The sequence below is a fragment of the Pogona vitticeps genome, chromosome 1 (genome assembly GCF_051106095.1).
Source record: "Pogona vitticeps strain Pit_001003342236 chromosome 1, PviZW2.1, whole genome shotgun sequence".
Lineage (NCBI taxonomy): Eukaryota > Metazoa > Chordata > Lepidosauria > Squamata > Agamidae > Pogona > Pogona vitticeps.
In genome coordinates this window covers 107430730-107451675 of record NC_135783.1, presented here as the reverse complement: position 1 = coordinate 107451675, position 20946 = coordinate 107430730, and the positions used below count along the sequence as shown (strand labels likewise).

General features: G+C 40.5%; 1 protein-coding gene across 14 annotated transcripts in view; it reads left to right on the top strand.

The window, feature by feature from the left end:
- The window catches only part of ANKRD6 (ankyrin repeat domain 6), a 103518-nt gene that overhangs the window by 77087 nt on the left and 5485 nt on the right, over positions 1-20946 (top strand). For 8 of the 14 annotated variants that reach the window (XM_020787968.3, XM_020787468.3, XM_078380720.1 and 5 more), the window contains 11 exons: positions 4158-4256; positions 5314-5412; positions 7336-7434; positions 8132-8230; positions 11863-11961; positions 12174-12251; positions 14057-14161; positions 14392-14529; positions 15169-15345; positions 17360-17512; positions 18784-18897. In XM_020787968.3, the coding sequence (XP_020643627.3) occupies positions 4158-4256; positions 5314-5412; positions 7336-7434; positions 8132-8230; positions 11863-11961; positions 12174-12251; positions 14057-14161; positions 14392-14529; positions 15169-15345; positions 17360-17512; positions 18784-18897 (1260 nt within the window). The remainder of the gene's footprint in view (positions 1-4157; positions 4257-5313; positions 5413-7335; positions 7435-8131; positions 8231-11862; positions 11962-12173; positions 12252-14056; positions 14162-14391; positions 14530-15168; positions 15346-17359; positions 17513-18783; positions 18898-20946) is intronic. The other 6 variants (XM_078380730.1, XM_078380710.1, XM_078380735.1 and 3 more) reach the window with 2 other exon arrangements.

Below are 20946 nucleotides of genomic sequence, written 5' to 3'. Positions count from 1 at the left end.
CAGATGAGGCCTGGGCCATTTCACATTGTGTGGTTCCCTCACTGTTTGGAATAGTGATAAAAATAATTTAATATAAAGAATAGGATTTATCAATAGAGCGCATGGCCATATGGTTTTATTTCTCTTCATCTTCAGGCCGAGGTGAGGTCCCCTCTTGTGAGGTGAGGCCCAGGCCAAAGAGCCATTTTGTTCCCTCACTCCTAAAGGGCCTGAGTGTGTGTGTGCATGCTCATGTGCACAGTGGACCAACACACCAACCTATATTAACACACCTGTCTGCAACAGCCAAGGGAAGTTGGCCTAGATAGCTATTCTGTAATGCTTTTCTGCCCTGATGTTGGCTGAATTTCAATTAGCCTCTCTTATTGTGGCCCTGGAAACTTTGTGACTTCAGATTCCTTTTAATTGGAGGGAAATGTTTCCCAGAGCAGATGCTGTCTTTCGAAAATGCCAGCATGTTTAATAAGTCCTTTAATGAACTACATTAGTTCTTCTTGTTGCTGTCATTCTGCCCTAATTAAAATAATGGTTACAACAAAATTCTATCCAGTGGGTGAGCAAAACAGTCCTTTGCTGTGAAATAATTGTTGGTTTGATGGCTGTTGTGGGTTTTTTGGGCTCTTTGGCCGTGTTCTGAAGGTTGTTTTTCCTAACGTTTTGCCAGTCTCTCTGGCCGGCATCGAGGACAGGAGTCAGAACTTTGTCTGTGCTCTGTCTGTTCTGACTCCAGTCCTCTGAAGATGCCGGCCACAGAGACTGGCGAAACGTTAGGAAGAACAACCTTCAGAACACGGCCAAAGAGCCTGGAAAACCCACAACAGCCATCAGATCCCAGCCATGAAAGCCTTCCAGAATACAAATTGTTGGTTTATTTCTTTGTATATGCAACAATCGACTCTTGAACCCTGTCTTGTAGAATGCTTTGAGTTCAGATGATCAGATATCACTATAGTCTTCTTTTGTTCTTATACATTCCAGTGAAAAGAATATACATTACACCTTTTTATCATTTGGAATTAGGAATACCCTGGCATCATGATATATAAATGGTCAGTCCCTCTTATTGTTGATGCCTGTTGCTTGTGAAGCACCCAGCAGCCACGTGCAAAAGAACTTCTCTAATCATTACTAAAATTATATGAAGTTTTCATTTTATAAAAAGCTCTTTGGAGAAATGGTCCATTAAAATTTCATTTTGCTCCTCAAATGTGGATTCTGATGCGTTTAACACCTGATTTATTTATTTTCTTACTATAGTTAAAGGGTGTTGTGTTCCTTTACAAATGTTCCGTATACATTGTTGCTATGTGCTGTCAAATCACCCCTGACTGGTGATGATGCTGAATGAGTGATCTCCAAAATGTCCTGTCCTATTTGGTCTTCCTCTTTTCCTGCTGCCTTCTACCTTTCCTAGCATTTCCAGAGAATCCTGCCTTCTCAGGATGTGCCCAAAGTAGGGCAGCCTCAGCATCAAGATTTTTGCCTCCAGAGATAGTTCAGGCATGATTTGATCTAGGACTCACTTATTTGTCTTTCTGGCCTTCTAGGGTATCTGCAAAGTTCTTCTCCAGCACACCATTTCAAACAAATTATTTTTTCCCTGTCAGCTTTCTTCACTGTCCAGCTTTCACATACTCACTTACAATCCCATTATAATCTATCTTTAAGAATAACATACTGGAAAGACATGATATTTTTCACTCCTGGCTGCTTATTCCTAAATAAGAACCTTAATTAGTGAATGTGTGAGAATAGCAAGTTGGATGAAAAGAAAATCTGGCTACTGTGTAGAGCAATTGTAGCTAATTGGATGTTAGAGCACATGCTTTGCATGTACTGTATAAGGTCCCAGATTCAATCTTTGGCATCTCTAGTTAAAAGGGTCAAGTGATGGCCTGAGGCTGTGAAGAACTACTGCCAGTAAGAGAAGTTGATTTGAGTTACTTGTCTGACCTGATAGAAGGCAACTCCTTATTCTCCATTCAGCCTTTCCTTTCCTTTATACCCCCCTGAATCTCACTGGTTCTATTCCTTTGGCTTCTCTCTCCTTTATTTATCAGTGACATATCCCCTTTGCTTGATTTAAGCCCATGTAGCTTCAGAAATGAGATCTGGCTTGTCAGTCTCTGTTGAACAAGTTGAATCTCTAGGCATTTTTTCCTATTGAAAGTGTGTTACGAGTGTTAGGGAATAGAACTTCCTAAACAAAAAGGTACGTTAACTTTGGTAGAAAAGGGGACTTGAAAAGAGAACCTAAAAACATAAAGTCAGCAATCAGAAAGAACATATGAGGAATAAAATTGTAAAAGAAGTTGAGAAATCTATGTACTGTATAACCATATTCATTTTAAAAAAGCATGTTGACAATAAGGGTAGGAACAATATGCTCAGTATTAAAAAGGCCACAAAAAGGAAGTAGAACACACAGTGTTTGTTGGAAAGCTCCTTTCTACCCTTTGTTCAAGTCTCTCTGGAGATTTTTCTCCTCTGTCATAAAACAAGTGCATATGAACGCAGCACGTGCATGTTCAAAGCATGTGCAAAGCAATTATTATTATTATTATTATTGGCATAAGTGAGCAATTTTGCAGTGGAATGACTGTTTAGTCACAGTGTTACAATCTACTTTGCCAGATTGTATTAATCAGGTAAAACTGCATTTGGAGAGTTGCAACTTAATCTATTTTTTTAAAGAGTCTGTGTTTGGTTGACTGAGCATATGTGCAATTGTGTGCCATTTGACTGCATTGTTGATGTCTATGTGATTCGTAACAGATGCTGCAAACTTGGCTCTAGTTCTTTACTAATTTTAATTCTTTCACACAGCCATACATACATTCTAGTTAGCTGTACATTGGCTGTATAGGGAGCTTCTCTTGGCTGATTCTGCTGCATCTGAGAGCTGCATGATACATTACAGACAGAGCGCATCTTGAAGGCGAAAGCATGCTGGCCTTTGAGAGATGCAGTCTGGCAGATCATTGTCTCAGAGGTAGAGATGAGCACAAAGTGCTTTGTACCCCCTTCATTGTAAGTCGTCTCCGCAGCAGTCCAAGGCAGCACTGCAGGAATCCTTGCCCCACCTCCTTGTTTGAGTCTCCTTGCCAGCTGCTGGAGGAGGCAGAGAAGGGAAATCCGGGTTCCTGCCAGAATTGGCAGATCACACACTGGGATGTGCAAACCAGCAGGCCAGCAGGAGGGGAAGGGGGAAGGGAATGTGCAGCAGCTGTGCTGCCACGCAGATGACTTACGACAAAGGGGCACACAGTACTCAGTACTTCGTGCCCACCTCTAGTCTGAGTAGTCACACTGGCAAACAGTTACTTGGTTATCTCCCCATGATCAGTCCCAAAACAAAGTAAGCTAGTCTGCAAGCTATATGAGAGGTGAAAAGCTAGTTTTAAGGAACTTCCACTTCTGTCTGGCTGACTCTTGCCAGACTGAAAGGGCTGGATATGTGATGAACTGACAGTGTTACTTCCTTGAATGGTCCCAGAACACTTAAGTCTACTGATCAGGCTAGACATAAAAAAGTGTTAGCTAGAACTTTATCAGAAAAGACATATGAAATCTGTGGTAACATGTATATGTGTGTGTATGTGTGCGTGTTTGTCTTTATGTACAATATGTCTGTGCACACACCCAATGGCTTACCCTTTCAAAATCATAATCTCCTACTGGAAAATGAGGGTGGCTTCGAATGTTGCTCCTGCTGTAAGAAAAGCAAATGTGTGAGATTTCTGTTTGCTAATATGAGAACATTAGTGTCTGTGATGTACATTTTATGCACAGTTTGGAAAATTGGGGTTGGGGGTGGACTATGACTTCCTGAATCCCCCAGATAGCATGGTGAGTTCTGGAAGTTACAGTGAAAAATAAAAATTTAAAAATGTAGCTTTTTCAGATTCTAATTTTGTTTTCACACATTATAACCGGCACTTTGCTTGTATGCCTTTTTGAAATGGAAGTGATTTCCATGTAGGAAAGGCATAAATATGAAATGGGTGTAAATGTTAATATATATATATATATATATATATATATATATATATATTGACAAACCAGAGTCTACAGATATACATAATATATTTGCATGTATATTTATGTAGAGTTGGAACGCCAAAGCGTGTTAGTAAACCATTTTCTCTCTCTCGCAGGGTGATCAGACAGCTTTGCATCGAGCTGCAGTGGTAGGGAACACAGATATAATATCAGCGCTTATCCGTGAAGGGTGTGCTTTGGACAGGCAAGACAAGGTAAAGAGAAAATGCACACACTGGAAACAATTGTATTAGGCTGTTATCTCTGGAGGAAGGCCTTCCAAACTTTTTCTGTGTCATTTGTGATGGAAATTGCTAATCAGATATAATTTGATGAAAAGGATGCATCATAAACTTTGAGTATTGCAGCAAATCCAATAACATAATGTATTGTTACTCCTTTGACATTTTTGTTATCATTGATCAACGTGCAATAGGCTTTCATGTACTATTATAAATGTTGGCTAACTTTGTTGCTCTCTTGCTCAGCATTGGGTTACTCAAAGCTGATATGTCATTATTTTGGGAAAAGCCATCTATGGCTACAGCATATGTAGAATTACCCATGTCTTAACTGTGGTTAAAAAAAATTAAGCCCATACAGCAAGCCTCACCTGCTTTTATGCAACATGAAGCTAAGATAATTTATATGATCCCTCCTGTAAAGGTCTCTGTAGACATTTCCAATGGGAGGTCTGCCTGTCTCATGGAGAGAGTGGAATCAGGGAATCTCGCTGAAATGTACATGGCAATATACTTGAGAGACGGATTTCTCTTCCTGTGGAAGCACAGGCTTACCAAAACTTAATGTAGCAGTCTTATACCTGTTTGCCTGGGAATATACCTCCTTTTTTCCAGCAGGAATCACATTTACAGTCCACTAAGAATTTTTCAAACATGAATTTGACCAAACTCCGGGAGGCAGTGGAAGACAGGAGGGTCTGCCGTGGTCTGGTCCATGGGGTCACAAAGAGTCGGACACGACTTTACGACTAAACAACAAAGAATTTTTGACTAGAAGGTGACAGCTTGCTAAAATTCATGCCTTGCTATGCCTGTTTCTTCCTTTTAAAAATATAATTCGCTAATGGACTGACTGGTGGAAAGAAGTGAGATGCAAGTAAGAAAATTAGTACTTTACATTATTATTTACTGAGAGAAAAAGAGCCCCACTTGTGTCAATAAAGGCTTTCATTTCCTTTTTCATTTCATTTTCTGTGGGTTGGCCAATATTCTTTTACTAAACTGCTGATTGTCTATGTCTGTTCTTCAGGATGGGAACACCGCTCTCCATGAAGCCTCTTGGCATGGATTCAGTCAGTCAGCCAAACTGCTTGTTAAAGCAGGAGCAAATGTTCTTGCCAGAAACAAGGTAAGATGTGTGCAGAAAGGAATTTTCAGATTTGGTTGTTCAAAAAAAAAAAAGGAAAATAAACAATGTTAAGTGGCAGTTATTCCTTCATTAGTTTCTGATAGTGTTGTTACTTGCCAGAGCGCAATGTATTTCATAGTAAAACTCTTCTATATCATTTTCATGGACAATGACTTTATGAGTGTATTCTTGCATGAGGATGCTCCCATGGAGAAGCATGTATAGTTTGATAGGTGACCACACATAAATAAGAGATAAGTTGTACTGAATTTTGGGGGAATATTGGAAGGCCTTCTAGCATGTGGTATGAGAGGGATTCATTCTGTCAGGTGTGTGGAAATTAGGAAAATGGCAAATTAAGAGGATCAAATACACAAACTGCAAAACTAAGGGGAAATGCCATCCCGCCCCAATATTTTCACACTTGAGATGTCAAGATAACATTTTGTATTTCTTTGTGTTCCTTCTCACTCTTCTGTATTATATTGTGTGATTAGAGTTTTGAAAAAGGGCTGGGCTAGGAGGCAAGGGAAATCAATATATTTTCTTTCCAGGTAGATTAGATAGAGATGACAGATAAAGATAACTAAGTGGATGGATGGATACTGTAAAGGTGAGATGAGCGGAAAGCATAGAGAATATGGGAGAACAAATGAGAGAGAAGAATTTTTTTAAGTAAAGCTTACATACAACATTGGCCAAAATCCTCTTGCAGAACTTATGCTGGCATAAGGGAAATGATGTTACTTGCAGCACTTCAGCACTTCATCCGAGTTTCTTTAATTAGTGGCTGGTAATTAGAGTCCCTACTGTGATCTCTCATTGTGTGCGAGTTGGGAGGCTTCATCATGATCCAGCTTGGCTTTTGGATCATATACTAAGCTACCTGACTTGTATACAATACAGTACTGAAGTGGGGACTCTAATTAGCAGCTGATGATTAAAGCATCCCGCTTGGATACTGAGTTACACTGCTGCTGCAGGTGATGTCATTTCACCCATGCCAATGCAAGTTACATAGATCTACTACGCCATCTTGATCTTGTCTGATTTTGTAAGCCAAGCAGGATCACACCAAGTTACTACCTTTTTTGGGAGAAAAGCAGGGCAAATAATTGATCCTCATGGAGAGAGCTAAGGAATGGCAGCTCCCTATGTTCCTATATATTAGTAAAGGAGGATGTGGTAACAATAAAAGGTAGGTCTTTAACAAACATATTTTGTCTGACAAAAGATGGACGCAGAAATACCAGAGGAGAAGGTGTCATCTGCAGGACTTTTTCTCTCACAAAGCCATATTGGTGAACTATCTGTTGAAAAATGCACAGATCAAACCACATTTTTAAGTGCTGCACAGCAGAAAGAGAAAGAGAAGGAATAACTACAGAAAGTTGAAATGCCATTTGTCAGTAAGGTATGAGAAAATTATGGGGGACAGACTGCAAGATGTCTCAAGGTGTAGCCATTAATTTAGTTTGGAAGTGCTCAGCTTGTCAACCCACTGCATTTATTTTTTTAAAAAATCTTTTTGCACTTTATTCAGGTTTTAAAGAACTGCTGTGCTTTCTACAAGGGAAGGCTAGTTTAAGGGAAATTGAGTGAATTGTAGCTTTAAAGTCACAGGATCTATCTGGTCATTGGGAGACAGGATCTGGTGGGGGAATGGACTGTGGAAGAGGGAACTAAAAGCTTCTTGATGTATGTCCTATATCACATAATATGTAACTGGGAAGAAGTAAGTAAGGTTTTTCTGTTGTTAAAATCCCAAAAATGTCTCAGTGGGCCATAAAAAAGAAAAGAGGAAGAAAGTAAGAGGTGTGATCTGTACAATGCAAGTTAGCTCATAAACACGAATGTACCATTTGTCACATTAACGGTATCTTCTTTAAAGATGACAAGTGCTCTTCCCCTCTCTTTCCTAAGGCAGGAAACACATCGCTGCACTTGGCTTGTCAAAATAGTCATTCTGAAAGTGTTCGGGTCCTGCTGCTTGGAGGTTCTCGGGCTGATATCAAAAACAATGTGAGTGTTACAAGTCACAGTTATACGTATTTACGTGGAGGGGGGATCAGTTGCAGTATGTGATTAGACAGAAGTAGTATAGAAGTGCCACTTATTTACTTAATCAATCAATCCATCCATCCATCAATCCATTAATTAATTAAATTACACTTATCCCGTTTGGTGGACAAGCCACTAGTTTGGGTGGCTTCCAAGAAATAAGAAAAATCTACAGCAATTTAAAAACCTATAAAACAAAAGCCCCTTTGGTGAACCATGGGCAGGCATAAACTCACTACAAAATTAATATTACAAAGGGGTGAAGTTTGTGAAAGCCTCGGTAAAAAACCTTTTTAGCTGATCAAAAGTCTTACCAAAAGAGGACCAGCATTCACACTCTAGTGCAGCCAGAAAGAATGCTTATAAATAAATAGAGGTATTATATATGTATAATCTGTTTATGAGGAAAATACAGAGCATCCCATTGAATTACAGTTGGAAACCGAGTGGGCCATTGGGACCTGAGAAGATGATGTATCCCTCACTATCCCATGTCATTAGCCAGATGTCCAACATGCAGTGACACCTGTCCATGTTCACTCAGATGTGTTCCATGATGCTTTTTCCAAGTTAAATACGTGTAGGATCATAGCTTTAATGAGGAACATCACATTAGCTGAAGCTTTCTTACTGTGCTTTGCATCCCCTCATTTTTTAGGCAGGAGATACCTGTCTGCATGTCGCAGCTCGTTATAATCATTTGCCCATCATTAGGCTGCTCCTCAGTGCTTTCTGTTCTGTCCATGAAAAAAACCAGGTCAGTGCATGAATTTCATTGCCATTATGTTCTGCTCCTTGTGAGACTTTCTAGGTGGAAGCAATTTCAATATTTAGAATAGACAATATGGGTGTTGTATGCTGAGGTACCTAGAAAACTGTTGAAGTGCTTCCATTTCAGGTTTTTGTGTTGTTGTACTATAGATGTTATTTTGATATCAAGAAGGACATTAGGGAAATATACCTTCACTTTCTCATGTCAGAATATGCTGCTTTCATTTATTATTCATGCCTCCCTCAAAATCTTTCATCTTGCAAAGTAAAAGTTGCAACATGGATTTTGAAAAATTTTAAGATAATCCAGGGTGGTCCTTTAAAATTTTAATCATACAGCTTTTTCAACTTTACAGGTAAAAAGGTAAAGGTAAAGGTTCCCCTTGACAATTTTTGTCCAGTCGTGTTCGACTCTAGGGGGCGGTGCTCATCCCCGTTTCCAAGCCATAGAGCCAGCGTTTGTCCATAGACAGTCTCCGTGGTCACGTGGCCAGTGCGACTTAGACACGGAACGCTGTTACCTTCCCACCGAGGTGGTCCCTATTTATCTACTTGCATTTGCATGCTTTCGAACCGCTAGGTTGGCGGGAGCTGGGACAAGCGACGGGCGCTCACTCCGTCGCGTGGATTCGATCTTACGACTGCTTGGTCTTCTGACCCTGCAGCACAGGCTTCTGCGGTTTAGCCCACAGCGCCACCACGTCCCCTCAACTTTACAGAGTAAAGCTGAAAAAGAATACTAAAAGTATTGTAGCACCAAAATATAATCTAAACCACATTCATGATGACTTTAAAATCCACATAAAGAATAGATTTGCAGTACTAAACTCAATTGACCATGAACCAGAAGAACTGTAGGTTGAAATCAGAGATATTATCAGAGAAGAATGCAAAAAGACAATTCCTGTAGTAAAAAGAAAAGAAAAACTTAGATGGATGATGGAAAAAACACTCAAAATTTCAAAGGACATATGAGAAGCAAAAGTAATGGGTGGCAGAAGCAGTGTCAGAACCCTAAATACAGTTTTTCATCAACTGTCACATAGACTCAAAGAGAACTACAACAAAAACCAGTGCAAAGAAACAGAGAACAACAAAAGGGGGAAAACAGGGGATCTCTTCCAGAAGATCAAAGAAATCAAAGGGGAAAGTAAGCCTAGACTAGGAATGCTGAAAGACCAACAGGGAACCTGATCAGGAGAAAATAAAAAGAAGATGGAAACAGTATACTGAAGATCTCTACAGAAGGGAGAGACTCCTTTGAAAATGAAGCCAATGATGAAGTACTTGCGGTTCTAGAAAGTGAAGTACTGTAAAAGCTGTTCTGAAAGCATTAGGAAGTAATAAATCACCAGGGGTTGATGGAATTCCAGCAAATCTGTTTCAAGCCACAGAGAATTAATCTGTCAAAATCCAAACAAGAATATGTCAACAAATATGGAAAACAAAACAATGGCCCACAGTCTGGAAATGATCAATATACATTCCAATCCCTAAGAAATGAGATGCCAAGGACTGCAGTAATTATAAGGCCATTGCTTTAATTTCTCATGCAAGCAAAGAGATGCTCATGGTCCTGCAACAAAGGCTTTTACCTTATATGGAGCGAGAAATGCCTGATGTTCAAACTGGATTTCAGCAAGGAAGAGGCACTCAAGATCACATTGCAAATATCCACTGGCTGCTGGAGAGTATTAAAGAATTTCAGAAGACTAATCTATGCTTTTACAGCAAAGCCTTCGAGTATGAAGATCATGAGAAACCATGGCTTGTTCTGAAAGAAATGGGTGTGCCTCAGCACCTGATTGTCCTGATGTGTAATGTGCATTGTGGACAAGGAGCTACCATTAGGACAGAATATGGAGAGACCCTGTAGACAAATGTTTCAGACAAGGGTTCATTGTATCTCCTTATCTGTTAAGTCTGTATGCAGAACATATCATATCGAAAGCCAGACTGGATTCAGACGGAGGAGTGAAAATCGTTGGAAGAAACATTGATAATTTAAGATATGCCGGTGACACCATTTTACTGGCAGAAAGCAGCAATGACTTGACAGTTAGGGAAAGTGGAAAAAAAGAAGTGCCAAAGCAAGATTGAAGCTGAATAGTAAGAAGTAAAAAATCACGACTACAGAAGAACTACACAACTTTAATGTTGACAATGATGAAATTGTAACAATTAGAGATTTTAAATACTTTTATATACCAATCCAAATGAAGACTGCAGCCAGGAGATCAGAAGAAGAATGTGATTAGGAAGGGCACCAATGAAGGAACTACAAAAGATCATCAAGTATAAGGATGTGCCATTGGAGACCAAGGCCAAGATCATCCATACTCTCGTAGTTCAAATTGCTATATATGCGTGTGAAAGCTGGACAGTTAAGAAAGCTGATAGGAAAACAATTGATTTGTTGGAAATGTGGTGTCAGAGGAGAGCTTTCTAGATTGCCAGAAAAAGAAACAAGTGGGTCCTAGATCAGATCAAGTGAACTATCTCTTGAGGCAAAAATGTTGAAGCTGAGGCTGACCTACTTTGGCCACATCATGAGAAGACTGGATTCTCTGGAAAAGAGAAAGATGGAAAGCAGCAGGAACAGAGAAAGACCAAATATGAGATGGGCTGACTCCCTAAAAGAAACAACGGGTTTGAGTCTGCAAGAGCTGAGCAGGGTGGCTGAGAACAGAAATTTTCGTGAGCGCTCGTTCATAGGGTTGCCATGAGTCTGAGGCAACTTGATGGCACATAACAACAATCATACAGCTTTGATTTAGAACAAAACAAACAACAATCTATTGCTATCCTTTGCTGTGAATGCAGATAATGTTATACATAAGGATAGATTAGCATATGGGGAAAATTGCTAGTTCCCTTCCAAGATTTGTTCCAGGACCAGCAACACAGATGTAGAGTGCCCTTTACTCACTTCTGTGCCAGTAGCATAGTGAGCTGAGGCTGGAAGAGAATTCTAGTGAGATAATATTATTCCAGCTTGCATAGCAGAGATGGAACATTGCAGCATATGAGCGCAATAACATTTTATTTTGCTATGTATACAGGAAAGACCTCTTGAGAAAATACTTGGGTATTCATAACCATCACAATAATGAATGCCTAAGGTTAATGTCCCATTGCTTCCTTGCATAAGTTGTGTAACTGAATTTTAGAGCCATATTGGACTATATTACTTCCATTTTGTTCCTTAAACTGTTTTAAAATAGTCATATCTATTTGTAAACAATATTAAATTACCCTTTATCTAAGCAATTTAGTTTTGTTTTGGATAGTCTGGCTTTCTGCTTCTCAGCCCTTTATTGTATACTCATTTGCACTGAATTAAACAGACCTGGATTGTCTGAAGGAATCTAAGAAGCTGTGAGCAGCTTTACATTTTTGCAGTTAATCTGACAAGCATTGGCTATGGCTTCCATCGGATTCCTTTAGAATATATGACATTCTCATAGATAATATTTTCCATTCCATAAAATCCAAAAGGAACTGCTTGAGTTTGTTTGTTTGTTTGGTATACATACAAACGTTGCACCAACAGGATGGTGTTGTCTATGAAATCTCAGGTGCCACGTACCAATTGCATTCTGCTTTTGTAAATTCCAGGCTGGTGATACAGCACTTCATGTAGCTGCTGCACTAAATCATAAGAAGGTTATCAAACTGTTGTTGGAAGCAGGAGCTGATGCAACAGTAGTTAACAATGTAAGTGCTGAAGAAAATTATCTTCCTCTTTCTAGTTACACGTATTCTCTGCTGAGTGTTTTCTGAGATGGTAATTTTGACAAAATGAATGTCTGGTAATGTTATGTGTACATACTATGAGCTTTCAAATGCAGGTACCTGTTGGTACCTTTTAACCCCTTCCTCCTTTTAATACCTTATGAAGAGATCCATTTTATGTTTTTCTGTTACAGGCTGGTCAGACACCCCTTGAAGTTGCCCGAGAGCACAACAATCCTGAAGTTGCCCTTCTGCTTACTAAAGCCCCCCAGGTACACCTTGAATGTAACTTATGGAAAGCTGATCTAGAAGCATAGCCAATCTGGAATAAATTTCTCCCACAGAGCTGAAGTTGGTGATGTATTCCAGATCTTGTCAAGCATGGATCCAGATAAAAGTCAAGAGCAGAACCCCTTGAAAATCAGTGGCTCTTAAGTTAGACATTATTTCTGTGGATCAACATGATTAAACATGGGGACGAATATTAAAATGAATCAGGATATTCATTAACTATCCCTGATTCATCAGATATTTGTTGCTTCATATTCTTGGGGTCCAAAGACCCCAACGAATACGAAGCAATAAATCTAACCCTTTTATATTCTTCCCTTCGTTCCCTATCTGCTTATGTCCCCACGGAGCAGCTGTTTGGTTTTCCCTTCGGGGGGCTTGCTAAAGCCTGCCTGAAGGGAATCCCACTCCTGGGGCTGGGGCATGGCTTGGTTCCCCTTTCCTCCTCTTGCTGTGCCTGCACAGGATAAGGAGAGAAGAGATCAAAGAGGGATCAAAGGGATCCCCCAGCCCACCACTGTAGGATCGCTTTGATCCCTGCTTTCCCTTCTCTTGCTATGCCATGAGGGGCACAGCAAGAAGAGGGGGAAAGGGATCAAAGAGCTGCATGATCACTTTGATCTTTGCTTTCTCTCTTCTTGCTATGGCCTGTGGGACACAGGAAGAGGAAGGGGAAAGGGATCAAAGCATTGCATGATCACATGGGGCACAGCAAGAGGATGGGAAAAGGGATCAAAGTGCTGCGTGATTGCTTTGATCCCTGCTTTCCCTCTTCTTGCTATGCCCTGCGGAGCACAGCAAGAGGAGGGGGAAAGGGATCAAAACACTGCACAATCGCTTTGATTCCTGCTTTCCACCCTCTTGCTATGCCCCATGGGGCATAGCAAGAGGAGGGAAAAGAAGGGGGGAAAATGACCCGGCAAATGGTGAATTGATTCATTGTTCATCAGGTCACTGGGGGGCAATTTGTGGGTCGTCAAACCGTTTTGGTGCTTCCTCCCCATCTCTAAACATGATCTAAAGAACTCAATCAAAATATAATTCAACCTGGTTCTAACTCACACATTTTAGCATGCAGATAAACTAGTGCTAAGATATGTTTCTGCTTTAAAAAAATACATTACTACCACTACCACACCAACCCCTCCATACTCTCTACCTACCTGCCCACACTCGCACACTGTGCTGTTTTGTTCTCCAGTGTGTGGTGCAGCGACTTCAGGTATTGCAGTCTCTGTTCATTATAACATTTTGCTTTAAAATAGTTGTTTCTACCTTCTAAGAAGCAGCAGCAGATATTTTACACTTTCACTCTCTGTAATTGTACTGTACCAAAATGACAGGATCATGATGAGCTGGAGTCAGAATTAGTCAGGCTTCAGGAAGAGTTCTTAAAATGGGTTGGACTTAAGTCCCACTGATTTTAATCAATCTGCTCAAAGTACAACAGAGGTTGTGATCACACAAGGAAGCAGATTGCATTTTGAACCACTTGTGGGATGGGCTGGTGTGATCTGCTTCCCAGCAGTCACATGACATCCCGGGAATTGTGCTCCAACTAAACCTTGATCCGTACTTGCAGAGCTACTACTGTTGTAAAGCTACTACTATTTAGGGCTGGCTAGAGTGATTCTATGACAGATGGACGGGTCTCTTTAAGAGAGATTGTTCTTTCCAAACCAACATTTTTCAATGTAATCAGATGTGCTACTTTCCTACTGTCAAATTGCACCCAAAGGTGGAGTGTTAACAGTAAGATATTAATTGGAAACATTGCCATCTGCAGATTTCACGCTTTAATCGTGGAAGGAGTCTAAGGAAGAAGAGGGAAAGGCTCAAAGAGGAAAGGCGTGCTCAGTCTGTACCAAGAGATGAAGTGGTACAAAGCAAGGTAAAACCAGCTTTGTATATTTAGAAGGTAAGGAATGTGGTCTGAATGCTGTAAAGCTCTCTAGCTCTTGAGAGTATTTGAATTTTCCAATAGGAAGGTCATATTCTGTGTTGCTGTGCTGTAAGTGCTGAGAGCCAAAATGTTAGTACTGTTTGGAACTGAGTGGAACTTGATGAGGACTTTTCTGAGGGCAAACACCCTTGTTTTCGTGTGCTTCTCTTTGGAAACAGGGCAGCGCCTCAGCTGCTGATGACACGCACAGCAGTGACCAGGCTCCTCAAGGGAGAGGTGACTTGAAAGAGGACCCACAACTGCCCTTGTCTGAGCTCAGAGGAAGGAAGAGTAAGAAGAAGAAGCCAAGAGAAAAGGTACTGCAGGTATCAAATAGGAGAGGGGGACAGTTTTGTTTCATGTAATGCATCCCTTCTCCTTTTCACCTGTCCCTACTTTTGTTGACTTGTGTACAGACACTGAGCCCCCTATTGTAGGTTTAAAGAGACAGTCACAAATCTAGACTCAGGATTGGTTTTTGTTACTTTTTTTGTACGAGTTAAAAGCAATATGTAAGGTAGGTTTGGGCTGTGCAGACTTTATAAATACAAGCTTTCTGGTTTTACCCATTTTGTAAAAATGTTTTTCATAAATGTCAATAGTTGCAAACAGAAATTTATCCACAATTCTTATATGAATAGATTAAAACAGGTCAATAGTATGTTCATTAGTGCCAATAAATAATTTGGGCAATAGTCTGCAAGAAAAAAATAGGAAAAAATGCTATATTTTGATAGTTTTGTTGGGATATTTAAAGAATAATACAATTCACTGCGCGTTTTGTATATTGGCACAAATGGAAATCATCTGAATCTATTGTGTAATATGCCTAGTCATGAAGAATGTGAAATGTTTTGGAATGAGTATATGTAACAAATATAGTTAGACGAGCTGGTATTAGCATTCTTTATGTCAGTACAGTTCTAACGTGTGTGCACGTGCGGTTTTAAAACCAGGTTTCAGCTCTCTCTGAGCCAACATCACCAGCTGACCAGCAGATGCCTCCTGGCCCATCACAGAACTTGCCAAAACGTAAAAGCCGGCACCGTTGCACATCTCCGCCCCCTCCCCATGAATTCCGAGCCTATCAGCTGTATACCCTTTACCGTGGGAAAGATGGGAAAATCATGCAGGTAAACTAAGCAGTTTCCCATTGGAGCAGTATATGAATGTATCTGTAACTTGGAGAAATGCAAGGAAAGGATTTATAAGGAAATTCCGTAGACTTCTAGGTTTAATTATTTTTATCTGTTCTTTTGACCAGCATGCCTCCATGCTTAAATGATTGAGATTTCTCAATTAGCTCAGTTTGCAAGCATAAAAGAGGCAATATTCAAGAAGAATTGGAATTTCCAAGCACACATTGGAAGATTTTAAATTTTCTAATGGCATTTTTAGAGAAATTAGGTGAAGAAAGAATAAATTTATATTTCCATTATCAAATGATTAATATTAATACTTGCTGCTTTGCTTTTTAGACTTTTACAAAAAAACTGTATATAGTTTTTATATTGCATGCTGTACAACTCCGTAACGGCATAAATTCCAAAGTGGTTTACAACACTGTCATAAAAACAATTAAACAAAATCCAACAGAAACACTAATATACAACAAATAGCAATGGTCCAAACGTCATATAGCCAAAGTTAAAAAATTTGAGTGTCACCACAGAAAAGGCCTGTCTTTATGTTGCTACCTGATGGAAATCTTAGGCAATGACATGGGCAGCAGTGACTCCCCTGAAGAACATAATCGCTGCGGAGATTTGCAGTGTGGAGCATTCCTTCAAGTAACCTAATCCTGAGTTTTAGACTTTGTATACAAGACCAAAACTTGGCTCAGTAGCTGACTGGATATCCTCTCACACAAATGTGCTTTGTGTGAGATAAGGCACTTGGGTCAGTAAGTGAGGGACTACATTCTGCACTAACAGCGCCTTCTCGAGCAGATTTAAGGGCACTCCCATGTAGAATGTATTACAGTAACCCTGTCTACAGGTTACCCCTTTCCAGGACTGGGTAACTAGCAGTTAATTTGGCAGGAGGCAGTCTTTGTCACAGAGACTCCTTTAGCCCCCAGTGATCCAGGATTACACCAAATTACAAAGCTTTCTCTTCCGCATTCCTAGCTAGAATTCCTAAACTCTCCTCAGTTTCTGGACCTAGAAACCCCTCATCCATGCTTCTATGAGACTGAAGAGATGAGATGTTTTATTGAAACAAAATTAATAAGGCATCACAGAGACTTAATCAAAACTGTATTACTGCAAAGAGGATATGTAGATATCCCTTAATCTTTCATAGGTATGAAATGCTGGAGAAACTGTAGTCTGTTTTAGACCGCAGGTCTCGGACGATCACCACCTCCCTAGCAGCACTCGGGAATATGTGAAGCTTTAGTTCGGCTGTGAACTCATTCTTACAGCAGCAACTCTAGCAAGTTCAAATTAGTGGTAGTAGTCTTTGTTTTACTACTTACCATTTTCACTCTATGCATTAAATATAAAGGATAGACTGCAAAATCATAAATCTAGGCCAGGGGTGGGTAACACAGGCTGCATGCTTCCCCCAGACGTCCAAAAGAATCCACCAGTACTCTTGTGGCTCCTTAGCACCAGCACCCTCCCGTTTTAAACACTTTCTTTCTTTCTTTCTTTCTTTCTTTCTTTCTTTCTTTCTTTCTTTCTTTCTTTCTTTCTTTCTTTCTTTCTTTCTTTCTTTCTTTCTTTCTTTCTTTCTTTCTGGAAAAAAATAGTCTTGAATTCCCTTTGTGGCCTCTACATGGACAATTTTGCTATGCTTTGAGGGCCATCACCAACCCTGGATCCCTTACTGCCAGTTTTTGTTAAATATATATTCTCAACAATTAGAAGCTTTATCAGTTAATATATATATAAAATGGGAATTGCAGGAGTGCGAATGGACCTCTAAGAACCAGGAATGGGCATATGTGGCTTCTGGACCTCTGGAGTTTGCCTGTCCTGGTCTAGACCCATCTATTTGTTTATGCTTCCATATAGATAATCTGCATATATATTGTTTTCCCACTGTAGGCTTGAAGCAATGGCATTGCTATGTGTGCCCTAGCTGGAGTTGATGTTAAAGAGCAAAGGCTGTGTTCTCACAGTTGCTCTTTTTTCCCCCCAGGCACCAATAAATGGATGTCGTTGTGAGCCACTGATAAATAAAGTAGAGAACCAGCTTGCGGCTGCCGTGGAAGAAATTAAAGCTGAATTTGTAACAGTGCAGGATAAAATGAACAGCAAGCTAGGACAGATGGAAAATAAAACTCAGCATCAGGTAAGGGCACATCCTGGAGACAAAGTGTAAACATCAGATCCATGAGTAAAACCATGGTAGACTGACAGGTCATCTATCTGTTATAATTGTCATGTGGAAGCTGCTTGCATTTTAGGTGATAAGTAGTTGTATACATGGTACAATTGCCATAGAGCAACTGTATAATGAAAATCACTTACTGCAGCTCAGCATCCCTAGTATGAGTAGTATGACTTTGGAATCTGCCTGAATTCATTGCTATAAAGTAAATGTTGGAAAGAAATGGCTTGGAAAGGGATAAGATTTGAAAGTACATGAGTACTCCTTGATTACTGAAACTTACTCAGTCAATCTTGTTTGCTGTTTCACTCTCTAGAGCAGTTTTGAAATGTTGGTCCTCTACATGTTGATGGATTACATTTCCCATAATCTCTATTGCCTGTGTGGACTAGGGCTGATGGTTCAAGTCCAGCAATATTTAGAGGGCTAAAAGGTCCCCATCCCTGCTCTTCACATGTGCTGGCAGCTGAATGGAATAAACGTCTGCTCTAGGTCCCAAAAAAAGTAGCTGTGTTTCAACATGTTGACAAAATTGAAGATGAGAGTGGAAAAAGACGACACAAAGAATGACATGTTGTAGCACCTGAAAGACTAACATGTTTGTTTCAATGCGAGCTTCCATAAATCAAAATCCACATCTTCAAACACATGGGGACGTAGTGCTCCCTGTTTATTGATTTGGATCCCCAAAAGGTCACACTGAAACGATTTTGTCAGTCTTTGAGGTGTCACAACCCTTTGTCCTTTCTCTTTTGCTCATCCCATCCCCTTTTTTTTCCTTTTAATTATGTCAACAATTCAAAATATATACATTTTTTAAAGCACGGAAGTAGTTTTTATTCATGGTTGTTGTGGGTTTTTCGGGCTCTTTGGCCGTGTTCTGAAAGTTGTTCTTCCTAATGTTTCGCCAGTCTCTGTGGCTGGCATCTTCAGAGGACAGTTTTTATTCATATTGTTTCAAAAAAATGTATTTTTAGATCTAGTGTCCAGTGTATGGGAAGTCAGGCACAATGAAGAACAGGAGTTAAGGGAGATTTAGGAGCCGCCTAGAGTGGTCGAAATGACTAGATAGGCGGGGTATAAATAAATAAATAAATAAATAAATAAATAAATAAATAAATAAATAAATAAATAAATAAATAAATAAATAAATAAATAAATAAATAAATAAATAAATAAATTTGCTAAGTTGACTGATACCATTTCTGCTGAACCTTTCTCTTCTATCACAGCTCCGTGTTTTGGACAAATTAATGTCAGAGCGGCTTTCAGCAGAAAGAACAGAGTGCCTTCATCGTCTTCAGGAACATACAGAGGTAGAAAGAAATGAAGGAGAGAAACGTCAGGTAGAATAAGAAATATAGATATCATTGAGCAGATGTATAATGCTGCTGTGGAGAGTCAGGGTGTGACTACACAGCAGGAAAAATGTGAATGGCTCCATTGTGATGTTGCACCTGAGAGGTTCAGTTTTCCCAGGTTAATTTGCTTCAACCAGCCACACAGGAGTCAGCAGAGAGAGGGGAGGAAATTAGTCTTGTTTGCAGCTTGTTAACTCTTCGGATCCTCTCCTTTTCACAACTGGTTCCTGGGTCTGCTTTTATCTCCCTTCTGCTTGCTGCCCTAGAACTACAGCAGTCAGCTGGGGTAGGGGAAAGAGCTAGGTGTTTAAGGTACCTCTGCTCTAACTATCCAGATTTGCAGGAAGTATAGTTAAAGCAGAGTTACCTTAAAATGTCCTTCTGTTTCTTTGCCAATTCCTCACTCTTTTTTCCTTTGGTCCATCAGCTACCTTAGCACTAGGACAGCAAGCTTTTAAAAGAAAAAGAAACAGAAAGGAACAAGAAGGGAACAAGAAAGCACACCAAAACACAAAGTGTGGGGAGAGGATTCAAATAGTAGCTAGTTTCTCTGTTGCCCTTCTCTCCCACTGCTATTGCAGTCTGCTGGAGTGGCTTTAAATACAGTGGCTTCAATCCCCTTCACATTAGCTCAAATGATCACACTGCCTGAACTGGTGCGAATGCATTCAGTTCCAAAGAAGTAGAAGTTCCAGTGGCAGAGAAAGAAACTACAGATTAGGGCATAAGAATTCCAGGCTGATTCACATAGCTTTTACATATAGTCAGTGGAAAATGATACGAATCAAACTATCCCAATCCTAGAACATTTTCTGCATTATTTGTCAATTTAATGACACCCTCAGTGTGGTGTATTGGTAGACTATCAGATTAAGAATAGTTCACATATCTCAAAAATTTATATTAAGGTTGCCAAAAATCAGAAATGACTTGATGGGACATAACAAGAAGAGGGTGTGATATCTGAACAACTCCATTGTTTCCACAAATGAAACAATAGGACTTTGGAGAAGAAAATCCCTTGTTCTTCTTTGTGGCCTCTGTGAATGCACACTAATGGGTTAATCTGTGCCTGCATAAAGCAGCCTCGGAAGTCTTTCCAGAGCTCGAGCAGAAGGTGCTGGGACCTCCCAGATGCTGCCTTTAACCCCGCTCCCGGCACCGGGTGCATCAGTTCCTTTCTTGCCGCTGCTACAGCAGCATCTCGTAGGAACTTCCGTGTGTTTTCAGTTTTCTTACCTTACCTACCATTTTTGACCTTCCTGGCTGCGTTTTGGACTGTTGACTACTCTTCTTCGCTGTGAGTTTGCCCAAAGAATTAAAATGGACTGTTACTTGTGTTGAACCAGTTGCTGGGCTTATGGCCGCTCCGGCCCTCTTTAAGAGGTGTGAGGTCTGTTCCAACAAGATCCCCCCTCTCTGATGGACATTTGCAGTGCTTATTTTGTCTCGGGGAAGAACACCAGCCGTCCCTGTGCAGGGTCTGTAAAGGCTTCACAAAACCGGCTTTGAAGTTGAGCCTCCAACGCCTCCGCTCTTTCCTTTGGGAGAAGTCCCTCTCTCCAACTCAGGGAGGCTCCATCGATCCCCTGCAACCTGAGATACAGCCTTCAATTGAGGGATTTCCTCCTGTTCCCAAGACTCTTAAGGGTGGTACGATGGCGGCCAAGTCTAAAACATCTTTGTCGGGCTTGAGGTTGACAACCATGGCATCGACGCTGAAGCCTCCCTTGGTATTGATACTAAAGAAAAAGAAGAAGGTTCCTAAGCCTGCACTGGTGGATACATTGGCACCAATGCCGGAGATGTCCCAGTGATTTGGTTTGCCTGAGCCTTCCGTCGGGGGATGAGGACAGGCTGCCACTGAGGCCGGAGGCCTTGCCATCCCTGTGTGTCGGTGATTTTCCTGACTGGGGGAACACCTCCATGGAGGTGGGGCAGTTGGCACAGGATAGCCTGCGAGCCTCTCTGGGCTCCACTGTATGGCCTTCCTCCAGTTTCACCCTGACAAGATGACCCTATACCCAGATTTCT